We start from the raw sequence: 16,123 nt of genomic DNA on the forward strand, positions 1-16,123 counted from the left end.
ACACTTACCCCAGGCCTTGGAGGGCTAAGATGGCCAGGGATGGGCTGCTTTTTTGTTTGAGTTCATAACTTTATTCTAACAAGACTCAGGCCTCAGGCAAGCTCTGCATGGGCCTGCATTGAAATGGTGGAGATTGTCCACCTTTTACCACACAGATTTCCAATATGTACAGTCGTACCTCGGAAGCTGAACGGAATCTGTTCCAGAAGTCCATTTCACTTCCGAAACTTTTGGAAACTAAAGCTCAGCCAATTGGAGGCTATGGAAGCCCCGTCAGACGTTTGGCTTCCAAAAGAACAGTCGAAAACCGGAACACTCACTTCTGGTTTTTGATTGTTCGGGAGCCGGAACGTCAGACTCCCAAGGTGTTTGGGAGCTGAGGTACAACTGTATAGCAGGATGACGGGGAAGTCAGCTGTGACTTTGCCCTGGTTCAGGCACAATACAACTGGCCCCAACCATTTTGTGGGATAGAGAAATGGACCCTTGCCTCTAGAGGTGTTGTGGTTCCCCCACAATACCCATCATTTTAGACAGCTGGTGGAAGGGAGGAGTCATACCCTCCAATGTGTTGCAGCGGGAAACTGGAATGCCCATCTTCTGGGGCTCACCCACTGTGTGAGTCACATGACCTGTTTGAGAGCACAACACCCGCAAAATGTTCATTTTGGGGCACCATGCTCTTATGCAAGAGCACAGCCCCCAAAACGGGATGTCCTGTTGAGGGGCCTGGAGGAGCTTGTGTTCACTCTCCCAGCACATGAAAGAACTGGAGTATCTGTTTTCCTTTAAAAACACCGCCAATGCTGTACTTCAAACCAGCAGTTTGTTCATACTTTTACTCCGAGTTATAGATGGGTCCTGATAATGAACAGTCTGTTGGATAGTCCCTTCAAAGCACAGATGGGTTGCTGCTTGGGGAATATTGCTTGGCTGTAATAAAGTATACGGACATGACTGTGGCTTGTGGGAGGGGAGAGGGAGGTTCTGCTTGGCTTCTACAGGGTAAACCACAATGTAGCATGCTGGGGGAAGCAGGGTTGCACTTTTAGCTTAAAGTTTCCTAACCTGTTAGGACATTCAAAGACCAGTTTAGTCATCTGCTGCATATCGAATGTATCTCTAGAGACCTTGCAAGAGCATGCTGTAAAATTCCCTACATAGGAAGCTGCCTTCCCTCAAACTCAGTATTGTCTGCCCTCCAGGATTTTAGACTGGAGCTTCTTCCAGCCAGAGCTGGAGATGTTGGGGATTGAAATGGGGACCTTCTGCATGCAAAGCAGCTACTCTGCCCCTGACCTCTGGCCCTTTCCCAAATATACGCCCTTTGTATATACAGTATTTTCACAGTGAAAAATACACCAGAAAGCCCCTCATGCTCTGGTGTGATAGGAACAAATTGCTCTACTTGTATAAAACCGTTTAGTGCAAAGTTTTTCTGTCTTGCAAGACCTTAGAAAAACCCTCAGATAATTGCAGTGTATTCTCCTCTCCCTGATGCTTCTGCAGCGCTTCTACAAGAAAGCAGCTGCGTTTGTATTGCGAGCCGTTGGAAAACATTCTCCCCAGCTAGCCCAGGCGATAGTTGACTGTGGAGCACTAGACACGCTGGTCATCTGCTTGGAGGATTTTGACCCTGGAGTAAAGGAAGCTGCGTCCTGGGCCCTTGGCTATATCGCGAGACACAATGCAGGTAACAGCATTCCTAGCGTTTGAGAAGGTTTTTGTGTGTGCTAACATGGTGACAACTGTCAGAGGGGACACAGAAAGCAGCATGGTCACAGCTCCTTTATTGCCAAATAAGCAGGTAACAGGCCAAGCAACATCCATTGTAGCTTCATGGGATAGCACGTCCCAGATGCGATATTAGCAGATAAGAGCTATTGTAGCATAATGGATAAGAGAGTCCCCAGTTCAAATTTTGCCTTAAAATTGAATATGGGGATATTAATGCTGACCCACCATACAGAACTGTTGGCAGGAACACAGAGTTAATGCATGCAAAATTATTTGAACACTCAAAAAAGTTCCATATAAATCAGGAGTGAGGGAAGAATTAAGGGAGGCAGTAATGAAACCACAAGCACTACTTCCTAAATCTCCCACTAGTATCTAGTGGTTGTAGCTCTGTGGGCGGGGCATAATTACAGTTCCCAGGACTCTTTGGCGAGGAGTCCAGTGCTTTAAATGTATGGTGTGGATCTGCCCATAATCACAACTGCTTTGTTATAGAGTTTCTAGGCCATATTTATTTATGTATTTGCAAGAATATTTATAAACTGCCAACTCACAAATAATATTAGTAGAATGTACAGCAGAGGTTTGTGGTCCAGATTCTTATCTTCCCCACTACCATCCCCCTACAGGACAAGGGTCAGCCACCTGTCAATCACCTGACATTTGAAAGATGACAGCACCTATGTGATTTGGGGGGCTTGCAAAGGCCCATACCCCATGCAGGGGCCAAATACAGATCCCCGGAGCCCTGGGGAGCTGCTGTTCCTCCTGTTTGTTCTCATTGCCTGTTCACCTGCCCTCTCCAAGCATGCAGGGACAAGAGTGAGGAGGTGAAGCAGCAACATCCCCTATCCTGTGCTTTCCCTCTGGGGTGGTTGTGTGGATTGGGCTTAGAGGGAGAGGGCATGTCAATTGGCAGTGGGGCTGGAAGCAAAGAGGAGGTGGGCCTACCCAGAAAGGTGTCCCATGGATCGCCCTCCCAAGCCTAGAACTAGCACTTTGTAGAACAATATGCTAATAGCTAGCTAATATATAATATAATATATAAGACCTGTGTTCCCTGTTTCCTCTCTGCCAACTTCCTTTTAAGTATGTTTAGAAACCAGAAACAGGCAAGTGATTTTTTTAAAAAAGTGTAGAATTATACTTACATCCTTGGCCATATTTTTCAAATCTTCCACTAAATTATCAGAATAATTTGTTTTCCAAATCACAGAAAGCTTGCATGACAAAGCTCCTGAATAAACTGGAGGGAAAATAATTACTTAGGGAAAAGCAAAAAGAGAGCAAGATTTATTTGGGAAAAACCAAGGAAAATAAAGGAAATGTTGAATAGATTTCTAGTATGTACACTATCCTAGTTTAGACGGTGAAGACTAGAAGACAGGGGAAAATACTTGTTACAAAGAGTTCGTAAATTACCAGAGCATGCTTCTAGAGAGCTATGCCTCTTCTCCTCTCATGAAGCAATTGTAGATTCAGACACGCAGAGAACCTGTGTCCATGGAAACAGTAATACATAGCAAACAAAATGGACCACACAGCCAATCAGGAAATCCTCTCTCTCATACGGATCACAGTCTTTGATTCTGAATGACATCAAACCTTGTGGGGCTGAGCCAAACCACAAACCACTTTTCTGAAGTGCTCCAATTAACAGTGGACAATCAATATGCAGATGGTTGCAGGTAAGAATTAGAAAGCGAACTGAAATCTGATCAGTACAAACAGTGGTACTGGAATCCTAGTGGGTAGTAAGGCATACCTTGGAGTTTAAAGGAAGACCTTTACAATGGTGTTAAGGGGTTTCCAGATGCATCTTGACCATCTTGGTATGTACTTCCCAATCTTCTGAACTAATGTTGATTTTAGCATGCAAGATGGAAATCCAGGATGGCCACAGTTTTGCTGATAGAATAAAACCAGGGGAACCTGCAACAAAATGTTGCAGTGTATGCCTGGTGCGCCTCCTTGGCCAACCTGGAACAGTGGTCTCATTCTTAGCTGTGGGGGAGCAGGGAGATTTTCAGGAGGGGAACAGGAGAATAGGATACTGTACATTTCCCCCCTTTCCACCATATTGAGGTCTTCCCTATTGTGCCATAGCATTGGAGGGATCAGGTTTTCAGGTTTCACTGCAAGCTCCAGACCTAAGCATTACATAGCAGTGGGTGGAGTTCTAGAGAAAATTCCTGTATGTTTCAAGGAGGGGAGATTTTTAACCTCCCAGCACACATCATACTAAGCCTAATCCACTCCTCCAAGATTTTTACTATAAATTCTTAAGAGCTTGAACATGCATGTTTCTTGTCTCCCTCCCTCCACCTCCAGATTACATGTTTTTCCTTCACTGACACCTAAACATTATGAACACCCTGGAAGCTTGTAGATCCTAATCAGACAATGTTTGTTTTAAATTTTAACTTACACGTGTATATACTTCTACAACGCCAGGGTTTTTTTAATATATAAAAAAATTGCTGGCTTACTCTTGCATGACTCCATTTCGCTTTCTGACAGGCATTTGACCTCCTAAGTTCACTCTTACGGGGAATGATACAATCTGATTTATAATATATATATAATTCCCTTGTATCACCTCACATAGGTCTTCCATCTGCTCCCTTTATTTAAACTTAACATTCTTTGTTCAGAACCCTTCTGTGCCTTTCCCCTGAACTAGAATTAATTCCCATAGCCTAATTCTTCTTTTAAAAATCCCTCCACCACCACCACCATCCCCTTCTTCATCTAGGTTGTGGGTGTTGGAGTGAAATAGTGTTGCTTCTGGAGTGTGATAAACAATGCAAAATCTATATAGTATTCATTTTCTGAGAAAGGGAAAATAAGCTTTTATACATAAACATGCATGTACCTAAACTTATGACAGAGCTCTTCGAATCTGTAAATGTAAACGAGAATATTTTCAATATTCTGTTTTAAGATGAGATCATATTCATTATATTTTATCTACAAGTTGGCTTGACACATGGGAAAAGAGGGAAGTCACAAGTCAGACATCTCTTCAGATAACCCTATAGTATTTAACAGCAACATACTAAAAGAGCCACAATTCAAGCAAAGGCCTATTAATTAAATGCACTGGCCTATTAGCTTAAGATCCTTTTTAGATTTTTGTTTGGATTGTTCAGTTTCATTGTTGTATAGGTATCATATTTAAGCAAAATACAATACCATCAGTCAGATTTTTAATGATTGTAGCCAATGGCTGTTACTATATGAATAATACAAAACCAAATAAGAACATCCAAGAGTAAATTAAAAAACTTTCAGGACTGCAGATTATCAAACCTTTAAATTATAAAATCCACCAATTTATTTAGATTTCAAACCCTGTGTCAAACCCTGTTTCTAATGTGGAGGACTGGAGCATTTTGGCTGAATGGTGCTCTTTAGTAACTATATAATAATAAAATATATAAAATATGCCATGGGCAAGCACATCAGTGGAGAATCCAAGTTTGTGGTTATAACACGGTGATTGGGAAAGTTCCACTGAAGGCTTTGATTGATGGACTGTAAATGCAAAATCAAAGTTGAATCCTTGAATTACAACAGCTATTTGTTGCCATGGCAGTGTAAGGCAGGTTAAATGTTAAAGATAAGAGAGTATGTGCATAACAAGGAGAGGACCTAACAAAACCTTATTTAAGAACCTATAATAGCCCATTTGAAATTAATGGGGTTTGTGTTCATTTTTCATCATCTCCAAAAATAGCCCTTGTTCTATTCCATGCATTTGCTATCCCGCAATTTTCTACTTCAGTACTGAAGCTAATGACAAATATGTGGAGGGAGGGTAATGAATTTCTGCTATAACAGTACGCTGACTATATCAGTTAATTGTGGGTTCTTGGGTTAAGATGCAAGCAACTGGCCATGGCAGCTTAATGCAACTGTCTGTTGCAGTGATTTAATGTAGGGAAAGACGGTTATTGGTAGTTTACTGATGAGGAATGCACTGTTGAAAGAAAGAAAGAAAGAAAGAAAGAAAGAAAGAAAGAAAGAAAGAAAGAAAGCATTTTGATGTCCAAAATTAGCAAGCCAGATTTTGCAGTGGAGTATACTATTATATATAGATTTCTTCTTCTTTTTAAAAATTGAGTGCATTTATTTAGGCATGTTATTTTTTTGCTTCGTATACGAATGGGGATTAATGCCATCTAAATTAGCTTTGTGGGAGAGGGGGACACGTTTTGGCATTTTGGCTTTTCTTTATTGTTAGCTGTGCAGAAACTGCTTGCCTATTGATCAGTGCCCCAACAGTCAGGGCTTAAACAGCTGACATCTGCTTACTCTTTTTAAACACACCACACACACACACACACACACACACACGGTAACGAAACCATTTCAGCCTAATCTACCTCAAATGTGTACATGTAAATGGAGGTCCATCTATTGACCTGTATTCTTTTCAGCCAAGGATTGGTCCACATGGTTTATGAAACTAGGAGGGCTGATTTGAAATGCAGATGTCAAGGCACTGAAGTACACCCTCCCCTCTCCCCCTCCTGCTGTATCTGTCAGGGTGAAAAATGGCTTGCACAAGGGTCAGTCACCCATACTCGCTTAATTACTTTCATTGGACCAACAGAACTGTCACAGGCTGTGGTGGATGCTGGAGCCATTCCTCTCTTAGTCCTCTGTATCCAGGAGCCAGAGATTGCTTTGAGAAGGATTGCAGCTTCCGCGCTCAGTGATGTTTCAAAGCATTCTCCGGAGTTAGCACAGACGGTTGTGGACGCGGGGGCAATTGCTCACTTGGCTCAGATGATCCTCAACCCCGATGCCAAACTAAAGGTACTTTTCAAACTATTTCCCCCTTCTCATGACATGGAACCCATTTTCAGCTGTGATGGTGTGTTGAGAAAAATATGTATTAATCTAAATGTTGGATTCTAAAGGACTCTTATCCCAAAAGACACTTAGCTAACTTGACTATTGTAGAGATCTGACTGCTTTTAATGTGACTTCTGCATACATAGTGGAAATAACTGGTGGGGAAAAAGTGAGCCCACTCACCTTTAAATGTTGAGATTATTTTGTTTCTAATCAGCAGTCCATATTCAGATATCTGTGATAATTATCTCAAGGGCTAGTCCAAGGTATAGTGGTATTTTCTTTACATTTGAAACCTTCCTAACATTGAGTCAATAGGTCTAATATATAGTGTGAAGTATTGTAATGGGGTTCTTAAAATGGTAATTCTGCATTCTTAAGCACATGCATTTGGTCATAGTTTCATTTCTTTTAGTGGTACTTGGTTCCTACTAAATCAGCTGAGAAACTTGGTACAGGACTGTAGGTTTCCCATAATATATATGTTTTCTTTTTTACTGTTTAATTTCATAGCTATTTTCTACAGAAAATCATGACACAATAAACTGGATAGTTATTTAAAGGACCTCAACTTCCTTTGTCTTTTTAATAATATGGTATTTTATGCCAATTAACAGCAAATGGCATTTTCCACATGCATGTTTAATTAAAATAGTTTTTTTAAAAAAATATATTGTTATTTCAGATATTAAAATTTAAATTATAACAGCTGATGAAAAATTGTGGGGTCTGTACTTTGTAACTTAAAAGAAAAAAGCAGTTACTTCATGCGTAATGCTTTTAATTGAGACCAATAAACTGCATGTCTTCTGTTTTGAATTTCTTGTAGCATGAGTGCATTTTCTTCCACTCTGATTCCATATTTTATTTACTCAAAACTAGCCCCTCTGAACTTAATGAGACTGTCTTTAAGTAAATGTGTTTTTCTTGATAATTATATTTTGCTTGTTTGTTGCTTTGTTGCTGTTACACTAGGAGGACTGCGAGTTTTGTAAAAGTTGTGGGTGGTTTCATTCTTTCACAGCATGAGAGGAAGTTTTCTTTTTCTTTTTATTGTTCTATATGTGTGTGTGTCTGCGTCTGTAAAGTGTTTGCCCAATAAGCCATTTATAAAACAATCCTTCTTATTTACCAGCGTCAGGTGCTCTCAGCTCTCAGCCAGATAGCAAAGCATTCTGTGGATCTGGCAGAAATGGTGGTTGAAGCAGAAATTTTCCCTGTTGTACTCACATGCCTGAAGGACTCGGATGAATATGTCAAGAAAAATGCTGCAACTCTAATTAGAGAGATAGCAAGGCATACGCCTGAGGTAAAACCTTGAGAATGCAAATACAAGGTCATGTTATTAGTGTGTATACTTTAAATAAATGTTAAAAATTCCCAGTATTATTCTGTCATTAGGCAAAGTGAAAAGCTCTGTGGAATTTCCATTGGTGGAAAAAAAAGAGAGGAAATGTTTGTTGCTGTTATTGAATGTGTTTGGAATACAAATAGGGAAATGGGCAAAATAGGCTTTCCTTGCTTGTGGGTTTCATTATGGAGAGTATTCTTAACGTTTAGGACACAAAGGAGAGTGTAGGGAAGGCAATTATGAAGTGCGTTTTTTCTTAAACTACCATTCAACACACAGATAAGTGCTGTTAAGATCTCTCAAATCAATAGATTTATGCATGTTTCAGGGTGCATTGAAGTGTGGCCCCTCAGTTTTTGCGACATGGCCCCTTCAGGATGTCCAATCAGTGTGAAATCCATTTTTAAATGTGCTGCCCTAGCAAGATACTAATACTTACATTACCTTTAAAATGCTTATTGTATACTGATGTGAAAATCTCTGAAAACATCATGTTTTTGAGCAGATCTGAGTTAAGCTCAGTGCATGGACTATGGACTAAAGTAAAAATAAACTGATAACTAAGTGAGATCCATCTGCCTCCATTGAACTAAATACAGTGAATCACATACTGCATAATTGTCTTGCACAGATTCCCTCTGAAACAAATGTGGGGCTCCACATGTCAGGTTTGGGACATTACTCCTTACATTTCTTCTGCAAACATTGCGGAACCTCAATACTCCAAAACTTGACTTTAAAAAACCCCCAGTCTTGAAATATTATCAACTAGGCTGAGAAGGTTGTAAAGAAACAAGAGTGTGTGTGAGGGGGAGCCCCCCCCCTCTTGTGGTTCGTGAACATTTAGAGCACACTAGGGTCTCATTATTGAGAGCTTTTTATTAATTTAAGCCACAAAACCCCACGTCGAAATCCGATATTCTCATTATTTCAGGTGCTCTGGGGCTTTAGGGAAAACCCCCCAGATGCCACAGGGATAATGTGAGAGGTGCTGCTTTCCGTAGCTCTGGTGCTGCTGGGGGTGGGGGGAGGAGGAAGGATTTGGGGAATCCTTGCTGTAGTCAAAACTTCCTTTGTGCCACAGGAGCACAATCTCCACAGGAGTCCTCGCTCTGCTTCTCAAAGCTCATGCATTTGAAGCAGAGGATTGGGAGGGGGAGGGGCTGCTTGGATTGCAGGCTGGAGCAGACTCTGTAGATGAATCTGGTATTGCGCTCCAGCGCCGAGGATTTATTTCTCACCAGGCCTTTTCTCGGATGTAGGATTTGATCTTGAGAGAGTCCTGTTGATACTTGTTCTTCAAAGGACAGCGTACTACATATACACAGTTAGTTTTCCAAAGCGATTCAGCGAGCAAAATTGGCATCAAATGATGAAGCCAAATTGAAACACCGCACAGTATTAGTTTCACTGTTTGGCTTTCATTTGTCAGGCTGGCTGGTCTTGTTAAAAATTAAAGCAGTGCGCAGCCCTTGTATGACTTTAAATGCTAGCCAGAGAGGCGGCTATTAAATATTGGAAAGCTGATTTATTTATCTTCAACTGAGTTGCTTGAGTAAATAGCCCTCGAAAAAGGGGGGGGGAATGGCTTTATTTATTTATCTGAGGGATTTATAACCCACCCTGCCATAAAATTCTGAGGACAGTTACAAAATTTAGAAATGCAGCAGAATAAATTTAAAATGTACAACTTTTGAAATATACTAAAACAGTAAAATCAACAGGAGCGGTATGAAACCCATAAGCCCCGCCAATATAAAACAGACCAAACTGAAGTAAAATAAATTTTAAAAAGTCTTTGCCTGGTGCCCAAATGCCATCAGTATAGGTGTCAGGCAAATAGGTCTGGTGTCAGCCCCCAGCATGGTGAGGCCAATGCCAGGTCCACTGCTGCAGACATCAGCTTCCTTATATAAAAAAAAATCAGCACGGCACTCTGCAAAAGAACCATGGGGTGAGGAAGCTGTAGCCAGCATAGTAATATCCCCAGAATCCCTCCAGCTTCTGAGGTGGGGCCCAGAGACATTCTGGGGAAATTTCTGGGGAAATTAAGTTGGTGGTGGCTGCAGATGTTTCTCACCTGATGTTTCTCTGTTGCTCACACACTCTGCTGCTTTCTGTGCCACTGCTGCCATCACGTAAATTTGTGGGTGCCCAACCTCAGCAGTACTGTAGGGACCACTCCGGGGACCACTGCGCAGAACCCCTACAAACCTGGCGACCTTCTGTAGACAAGTCTCCCTGGTGACAGCATTCTGCAATTGGAGCACCTCCAATGAAAAGGCCCTTTCCCCAGTAGCCATCCACAAAACATTGGATGGGCAGCGTACCCCAGAATAGGGTCTCTGATAAGGCTCTCATTTTAGATAGACATATGTAGAGATAGGGTTTTTTTAAAAAGAAAAGTCTGTTTGAAGGTTTCTTCACTGTGATAAGAGTATAGTCTTGAGAAGTAGTGGCATAAGCAGACTCTTGGAAAAGCATATTTTAAAAATCCATTAAGGATGCAGTCCTGCACAGTGATGTGTGTACAAGTCCATGGATTTCAGTGGAACTTTTAAGTAAATTTGTGCAGGCTATGCTTCCATGAATATCATGGGTGTAGCTGCCTCCCCACCCCCACCAAATCAAGTAAATAATTAAAAATACTTAATTGACCAAATCTGTCGCAGATAACTCAATTCTGCCCCACCCCCCATAAAGCCAGGCCCCTTCTAAAATAAATCCTGGCTACACCCATGACGAATATCCTTTCTCAGTGGTGAAACATGTTCACTAACTGCTACAGTGTTCTGCTTTTAGAGACTGTTTTGAAAAAAAGAGAATACAGTTGCTGGGGACACTTTGCATCACTGATCCAAAAGCTCCGATGGCTTTTAATTTGCTTTGCAAGCACACTTCAAGGTGCTGATTTTAACCTATAAGGCCTTAGATTAAACAGTTCCAGACAGCTATGTCTATAGTTTCCTCTCCTAGTTTTGTTATAATTTAAGTTAGAAGGGGAATGCATGCTTGGAGAGCTGGGCTCAAGCTCCCAGGTGGCTGTGAAATTCACATATGTGGCTTTTGGCCTCACTGCCTAAACTACCTGGTAGGATTGTTGTAAATACAGAATTGATAAAACTCTGTGGATGTCACGCTGAGCTCCTTAGAGAAAAGGCAGGGTGGCAATGTGATAAATTAAAGTTGGCAATTCTGTCTGTGTGATGAAAGCATATTCTTGATGGCCTCTTTCCAATTACCTCCTCTTGGATACATGCCAAAGCCAGAGAATGAATATTTTCTGGAAGTATTTGGGGTGGGGGCAAGATCCTATTTAGGCTAATTTAAAGGTCAAGATGACTATTGAGTGAGTTCTCTCTTGGGATTAACACTGAACCTTTCAGGTAGGGATGAAAATAAAAAAACTAAAAATGCTAAATGAGTTTCGTATTGGGTTTAAATAATCTTCATCCAGTTTTCTTAGGACTCCAGCGGTGCCTCAACACACCTTCGCTTACCAGGGTTCTTGGGAATGTTCACCCTTAAAAAGGAAGCAAGGCTCTGAATGCTAAACCAAGAGCATTCATTCTGTTCTCAGAATGTTCAGCTTTTCATTCATTTGTCCATGATAAATTTGACTTAATCCTTCCCATCCCCAATTGGCCATGTCTTTTTGAAAAAAAAATAGAGTAATTTGGAAAGAAGTTGTGGCAAGAAAGAGATGACACTAAAGAGCAGGTCAGTGGGAGAAAGAATAGGATCCTCGGGATCCTATTCCCGCACAAGCTTTTTCCATAGCTCTGCTTTAATTCCACAGACAATATAATTTTCAAACTTTGCTTGATAAGAGCTGGAAACTTTCAGAGTTTACATTTTACACAGCACAGTGCACATGTAGACACCCAGGAATGTGAACAGGCCTGCATTTAGTGTATAGGCATAGTCCTAAATGTTTGAATGTGCTTAAACCCACTGAAATAAATTTAGGCTTGCCTTACGCTTTATTAGGAAGTATACCAAGCACTTCCATAGCTCAGTGGTAGAGCATATGCTTTGCATGTAAAATATCCCAGGTTCAACTCCTGACATGTCCAGATAGGGCTGGGGAAGATTCCTGTCCGAAACCCTGGAGAAGTGCTGACAGTCACTGTAGACAGCACGGACCTAGATGAACCAATATTCATATAGGTTGTTGCTTATGCACATATCTTGAACAAAAGGGGCATCTATATGCCTGTGGGTGACAGTGGTTTACACCCTACGCCGTAACTCCTTATGTGTTGCATATGTAACGATGTATTTAAATATACTCCCCTTTTGTGTGTGCAGCACTGCTCTTCCACTGAAGCAAATGGGAAAGTCCTTGTGGACCAAAACCTCTGAATCCACGAGAATAATCAAATCTAGCTATTCACTTACAAATCAATACATCCCAATGCTTACTAGTAAGCTCCTTGTCTTCAGCTGCACCGTAAGATTTCTGTGGAGCAAAATGGGTTTGTCCTGGTTGCTAGGGCCAGTAGAACAAAGATGATGAACCTGTTCCACTCCTGATATTGTGAATTCAGCCCTATGGCCAATAGTCAGGGATGATAGGAGTTATAGTTCAGTAACATTTGGAGGACCACAGTTTCTCCATCCTTTCAGTGGAAGGCTGCATTGTATTTGCTAATTTGAATACATCTGTAAGTATCTGTTTAGCATATAATGTGGCTGATTAAGCACTAGGGGCTTCTTCAGCTCAACTATATCCATATGAATAGAATGGCTCATTTTTTAAAAAAATTATTTTTTGTTGTGCATCAATAGGGATGGAGTCACTTGGCCATAGACTGCTTGACTGCACTGTTTGACAGTTACTTGAAATCCTTTCTGATTTATCTGTTTTCAGCTTTCACAACTCATAGTGAATGCAGGGGGAGTTGCTGCTGTCATTGACTGTGTTGGTTGCTGCAAAGGAAATGTTAGACTTCCTGGTATCATGATGCTGGGCTATGTGGCAGCTCATTCGGAGAACCTGGCCATGGCAGTGATCATTTCAAAGGTTAGTTCTTGCTGGTTGCTATAATCATAATGAGATTCTGAGAAGATGATGCATATGCGCGTGGCTGTGCAGGCTAGGTGTCACAACAATGTGTTCATCAGACTGGTGAGGATGCTGAAGACAAAGAATACAAGTTTGTTTTTCATTGACGTTTTGATCCCCTGATAGCCATGAAGCTCACTGGGTGTCTTTGGGCTGGTCACTACCTCTTAGGCAGCCCATGTGCACTGTTTGGAGTCCCTTGAAGGAAAGGTGGGATATGAATGGCTTGCATCCAATGGTGGCTTTACCTTGCTGGAAAATGCTTCCTTTCAGTTAAGGTGGAAAACCCAGTTTTGGCCTATCACTCCCTTTCCACTTAAGTTCCACCTGAAAAGCTGCTTCTGAAGAATCAGGGACCTTCCAGAACAGTATGGGATATGTTGCAGAGGATTGTGTTGGATAGGTGAGGTTGGCAAAAATCTGGATTGTACAATTGGAAGCCCTATCTGCTAAGGCAAAGCCACCATAGGATGCAACCCAATGTAAACAAACAAACAAAACAAACATAAATCTCATGTACCCTCTTGACACTGTAAACCAACGGGAAAAGCAAATGAATATAGGCTAGCTACTGATCCAAACATCTTGGATGTTTTTCATGAACTGTAGGACAGGGATGAAAATAACATTTCACACTTCAACTGGAATTCTTCTTTCATTATGTAATCTAAACACAATTAGATACCAGCCTTGCTGGTTTCAGTGGCTCTTGCTTCCAAAAGAATGAACTTTGTATCCCACTTATAACCTATTCATAAAAATTCTAAGTTGTATTTAAAAGATTATGTGTAAAATCTTTAGAAAAAGGTGTTTGTTTAATCCCAATTTAGAAAGAATATTTTTAGCACAATTCTGCCAAAGTTAAATATTTTTAAATCCTGTTGATTTCAAAGGGATCTCCCTCTCCCCCCCCCTGTGTGTGTGTGTGTGTGTGTGAGAGAGAGAGAGAGAGAGAGAGAGAGAGTGTCCGTGTTAAATCAGTGTCTACATTTGGCTGGATTGTGCCTTTGTTTATTTAATAACTTTCATAATTCTTTTTAAAGAATTAGAGATAATGATGTCCACAGTTATTTGGGGAGCATTAAAGAAATCAGAAATAAATTTATTGTTAAAAATGTCATTGAAATATGATAACTATTTCCACTTAAATGTAGGGTGTTTGTGTTTCTAAAGCAAAAAAAATCACCTGAATGTATTAATTTGTGTTCCATAGCCAGAGTCATGCTCTTACTCATTGTGCCTGGAATGCAATGGAATAGCAGGCCCTTGGGTTTTGTTTTTTGTTTTAAGAAAGGTTATGGATTAGTTTGCTAGCACAGTCTTGAATTTTCATGAGATGCTAATCGAGTTGTTTTTCTAAATGGTAGAAACAAAATTGGCAATTGGCTTCTTAGAATAAATATTTGATGTCTCACTTTAAATTTCTTCAAAATAAGAATTCATAAAACAAACATGTACCTGCTTTGCTCCTGCTGTGGTACATTTAAAGTGTGTGTGGTGGTGGGGAATTAAATGCTGCAAAAAAGTGAAACACATTTATGCTCTGTTCCATCATGAAATGACTTGCAGTTTTGAACCCTTGTGAATGCTCTTCTATTTTGGTTTTCCTGCATTGCTTTATTTGAAATGGCTAGACTGCTAAGCAAGCTTTTGTGTCTGAGATGAGGGTTGCTAGATAACCTGACAGTGAGGAAGAAAATGTAATATTTCACTGCGTTGTGAGCAATATAGGTATTGATGCTATTGTGTTTCCCTCGCCCTTAAAAAAATGTATCAAATGGTTCCTGGTGGTTAGTAGAATGCATTGATGCTTTTTTTAAAACCCCCCCAAAGTGTTCTAATTATAAAATTGTCAGGACTAAAAGCCAACCTGACTGATGAAAGTTCCAATATACATCTGTAAGGGTCAACGCTCACATTAATAATAACTTGTTAGTTGTGTTTAATGGCATTGTGTGGAGCAAATGAAGAAAAGCAAGTAAAAAGGATCCTGCTTGGAGTGGTGGAAGAAACAACCCTGCTCCCTCCAAGCATCATGGCTGCCCCCCATCCATTCATTTATGTGAGGCTTGTGTGGCAGCCTCGTGCGAGTCTTCTTGAAATGAACGGAGGGGGCACAGAGGCAGTCCTTGGTTGCTTTCCAGGAAACCTGGGAAAGAAACCTGAAACCCTGGAATTTCAGTGCCTGATAAAAGCGCCAGCTTTGCTTTCTGCTTTCTGCCTGAACTGTGGCACCTGCTCTCTGAATCCTTTGGAAAGCAATAAACGTGTCAGCTCTAACAGCCCTTATCTCGGATAAATTTGCAGATTTAATATTCTTCTGATGCTTAAATATGTAGCGTTCAGGAGTAATCCTTGCAGACGGTGCAAGTGACAGAGGCATCATAGGTGCTTTTGAGTTGAGAATGTATAAATACAGAGAAAGGGAGAAGCTTTTAATTCTATCCCCTCCCTCCCCAGCAATCTTTGCAAGGTTCTCCAAACCCACCCTGGATTCATAGTGTTTTGTGCTTTTGATTAATACCACAGGGGGTTCCACAGCTGGCAGTGTGCTTGTCAGAAGAGCCAGAAGATCATATTAAGGCAGCAGCTGCCTGGTCTTTGGGACAGATTGGGAGACACACTCCGGAACATGCCCGTGCTGTTGCAGTAGCAAATGTCTTGCCTGTACTGCTTTCCCTGTATATGTCACCTGAAAGTTCAGAAGATCTTCAAGTCAAAGTAAGTAGATTTGCCTGACACTTTGAGACAGGGTGGGCTTCGATTATCGGTTAGCAACCAGTTTGGTGCTAAGGTAATAAGTATTAGATTTCCGGGAATGGGTGGCAATTTGCTCACCCTGCCTGGGAATATATAGTAAGCCAGATGGCTGCTGCTAAATTGCATAGATCCGTTCGCACAATTTTATCATTTTATCAAACTACAATTGGTGGATGTGCCAGGCTGTTTTAAAGGTACAATATTCTCATTTAGAGACCTTCTGCTTCAACCATACTATCCCCATAGGCTGTGATTCAAGCTACATATGTGAAAGCAAGTATCACTATGAAATAGGAACCTGCCGTAGTTACAGCAAGTCAGTTTATTTGCTCATCTGGCCCAGT

The 16,123-nt window shown here is 41.0% G+C and overlaps 1 protein-coding gene across 2 annotated transcripts in view; it reads left to right on the forward strand.

Moving 5' to 3' along the window:
* The window catches only part of SPAG6 (sperm associated antigen 6), a 62,410-nt gene that overhangs the window by 29,604 nt on the left and 16,683 nt on the right, over positions 1-16,123 (forward strand). The window contains exons 4-8 of one of the 2 annotated variants that reach the window (XM_082193642.1): positions 1,510-1,693; positions 6,356-6,561; positions 7,736-7,909; positions 12,825-12,977; positions 15,549-15,740. In XM_082193642.1, coding sequence (XP_082049768.1) covers positions 1,510-1,693; positions 6,356-6,561; positions 7,736-7,909; positions 12,825-12,977; positions 15,549-15,740 — 909 coding nt within the window. The remainder of the gene's footprint in view (positions 1-1,509; positions 1,694-6,355; positions 6,562-7,735; positions 7,910-12,824; positions 12,978-15,548; positions 15,741-16,123) is intronic. The other variant, XM_082193643.1, reaches the window with a different exon arrangement.

This window comes from Podarcis vaucheri (assembly GCF_965113315.1).
Source record: "Podarcis vaucheri genome assembly, chromosome: 12".
NCBI lineage: Eukaryota > Metazoa > Chordata > Lepidosauria > Squamata > Lacertidae > Podarcis > Podarcis vaucheri.